Source organism: Trachemys scripta, chromosome 8 (assembly GCF_013100865.1).
Source record: "Trachemys scripta elegans isolate TJP31775 chromosome 8, CAS_Tse_1.0, whole genome shotgun sequence".
In the NCBI taxonomy this organism is placed as follows: Eukaryota; Metazoa; Chordata; order Testudines; family Emydidae; genus Trachemys; species Trachemys scripta.
The window spans coordinates 94,091,823-94,095,137 of NC_048305.1; the positions used below are offsets into that span (position 1 = coordinate 94,091,823).

At 38.3% G+C, this 3,315-nt stretch overlaps 1 protein-coding gene across 1 annotated transcript; it reads left to right on the forward strand.

Annotated features, from left to right (window-relative positions):
- Positions 1-221: 221 nt before the first annotated feature.
- LOC117882111 (ankyrin-3-like) lies at positions 222-2,489 on the forward strand. Its single transcript, XM_034780093.1, has one exon. The coding sequence runs from the start codon at positions 222-224 to the stop codon at positions 2,487-2,489; it is 2,268 nt and encodes a 755-aa protein (XP_034635984.1).
- The last annotated feature ends 826 nt before the right edge of the window (positions 2,490-3,315 follow it).

Sequence of the window (3,315 nt, forward strand, 5' to 3'; positions counted from 1 at the left end):
AGGATCAGAGAACTTCTAACAAAGATGGAAAACTAAAGGTGAGGAGTTTTGGATTTCTTTCCCAGTATTCTTCAATGATTTCTAATTGAACTACAGTTGTTGGTACAGCAGTTCTTTATGAAAGAATTTGTGAAATAATGTGATCCTGCTCTGCTGTTCCACTGTCAAGCTCAATTTCAAATGATAATTTAATTCATTTTTGAGAAGTTACTCATATCATCATGTATTTAAACAGCTTGTTTACAAATCCATATGCCATAGAAGTCCTAAAGACAAAAAAGGAAGAACTGGTAGAAGGCTTAAACAACCCAGACCATCTTCTTAATTGGCTGATAGACAATGGTATTTTTACACCAGAGAAAAAAATGGTTATGTCCTACTACAGAACACGAAGAGCAAAGAACTCCCGGGTTTTGGATATCCTGGTTTCTCAAGGTGAGCGAGCTTGCAGGCTGTTTTTTTATCCATGTCTAAAACAAGTGGAGCCAAATCTATATAATAGAGTAAAAAAATATGTCAGTGATGTGAATGAAAGTATTGGAGATGCTAGAAGACAACTGGTAGGATATCTACTTGAAAAGGACAAGGAATGGATTGAAACGACCAGTGAACAAAACCAAGAGAAGAAGGATATTCCTAGACAGATTTTATCAAAGCAAGAAAGAGCAACTAAAGAGAAAGTTAAACAAACACAAAATTTACCTGCAGCAAAACCTAAGAAAGACCATTCTAATGCTGTTAGTATCTTTGATGCAGCTGCTAAAGGTGATTTTTCCGATCTAGCGAAAGTATTGAAGGAGAATGATATTAATGCAGTAAATGCCTCAAATGAAACACTTCTGCATATTGCAGCTGCTAATGGACATCTCGCAATAATTGAATATTTAATTAACAAAGGTGCTAAACTAAATGTAAAGGATGAAAAAGGAAGAACACCACTGCACAGAGCCGCTGAAAAAGGCCAGGATGATGCAGTGAAAGTGCTTCTCCAAGCTGGTGCCTACATATACAGTTTGGATAAAGAAGCCAAGACCCCACTTCATTTGGCTGCTCAGAACCACCACACTCACATACTGAAGAGGATCCTGAAAGAAGAAGCAAGATGCTACAAGAACCAGCAAAACTTCTTACACATGGCAGCTCTCAAAGATGAGAGCAACCTGGCACAAATGCTTTTAAAGAATGGTGCCCGAGTTGATGCAAAGGATGAGAAGGGACAGACTGCTTTGGGTTATGCCATTTCCCAGGGATTTGAGAAAACTGTAAAGGTGTTGCTAGAAGCTGGTGCCAGCATTGACTCTAACATCATTGATGTAGCCTTCAATAATAACAGACAATCCATATTCAGAATACTGCTGGAATATTCTAAAGGATTGTCCCCTGACATGATGGTGTCAGCTCTTTTTAAAGCTGTCCAGAAGAACCTGCATGGCATTGTAGCAGCTTTAGTTGACAGAGGCACAGATATCAACGCCCACAATGAAATGCAGTACACCCCTTTACTCATGGCATGTGAAATGGGTAAAACAGAGACTGCTGAAGTTCTCATCGCAAAGGGGGCTAGTTTGGAGGAGAAGATGCCCAACTCAAACACGGTTTTACATTTGGCAGTGCAAGCCGGGGCAGTCTCCATAACAAATCTGCTTCTCCGCAAAGGGATGAATGCTAACATCACAAGCCAGGGAGAGCAAACCCCGCTCCATGTTGCTGCATTTCATAATAAGGGATCAATAGTTGACATTTTAATCAATGCTGGGGCCAAAATTAATGCTGTCACTAAGGAATTAGTCACTCCCTTGCATGTCGCAAGCCAAAGAGGTAATGTTGATGTTGCTCAACAGCTGCTGAATCACAAAGCCAACGTTAATGTAAAGGATAAGCAGTCAAAGACACCCTTACATCTTGCTGCTGAAAAGGGAGACCATGCAATGGTGGAGCTGCTTCTTAGTTTTAATGCTGATCCCAATGCAATGGACAAGGAGAAAAAGACCCCACTTCACACTGCAGCTATGGGAGGCCATCTCAATACAGTTAAAGTTCTGTTAGCCCAGAAGGCCAGATTTGGAATTAAGGACATGGATGGCTGCACACCAATGCACTATGCGACCATCAAAGGCAATGCAGAGATAGTACAGATCCTTTTGACAGCAGGGAAGAATAAAAATATTGATGATAAAAATATCTGGAGAAAGACTCCACTGCATCTTGCAGCAGAACATGGACATGGTGACTTGATAAATTTGTTGTTGAGCAATGGGTCAGCCATTAATGCTTTAGACAACAACAAGGATACCCCATTGCATTGTGCTTGCAAGGCTGGTCATTTTAACTCCGTAAACTCACTTGTCAGCTGGTCTCAGGGAGAGAAAGCAAACTTACAAGCCACTAATAGCCTCAAAAAGACTCCGCTGCAAGTAGCAGAATTTAGCACAAGTGACAACCAAGCTCAGATTGTAACACTTTTGAAAAAGAAAATGTTAATAAGATGAATTTGTGATGAGGAATACATTTTAAGTGCAAGATTATAATTTCACACAATCTGGATATATAGGATTTAGTTCAGACATTAAAATCATATGTACATGGGCACGGTTGATAACGATTGATATAAGGATAACTAAGAATGAAGCTGGGGCTGGTAAAAAGAAGCTAATGATCAGAGGTGGTAAATATATATACACATAAAGATATAAAGCCCATTGTTGATCTACTATGTGTTGCCAACTCTCTTGATTTTATTATGAATCTCATGATATTTGGTGTCTTTCTTAGAGACCCAGCTTTAAGAGTCAAATGAGCATGAACAAATCTCATCTTTTATGTTAAAAAATAAGTTAAGTTTCTAGCCCCTTGCTGTTGAAAAGTAAAGCTTGAAAAAGTGAACATGACAGGCTCAAAAATCAGAATGAAAATAAGAATCCTAGATTTATTATTTTTTAAAATCAGGACTTTTAACACGATTTTCTGGGGCCTGACTCAAGATTTTTGAATGGTTGCGGTTGGCTAGTTACGGTTGAGGTTAGTCAAAAAGTGCTAAATATTCAAATACAATATTAACCAGTATATTTAAGTTTAATTAAAATGTTAGTGTTTGGTTAAAATCATGTTTGTTACACAAATTTCCTTTCCTATGTTACAAACAGCAACTAAGATTATAAAAATACATTTTCATTTTATATGTCACTCTCTATGCCAGGGGTTGGTAACCTTTCAGAAGTGGTGTGCTGAGTCTTCATTTATTCACTCTGATTTAAGGTTTCGCGTGCCGGTAATACATTTTAACATTTTCAGAAGGTCTCTTTCTATAAGTCTATA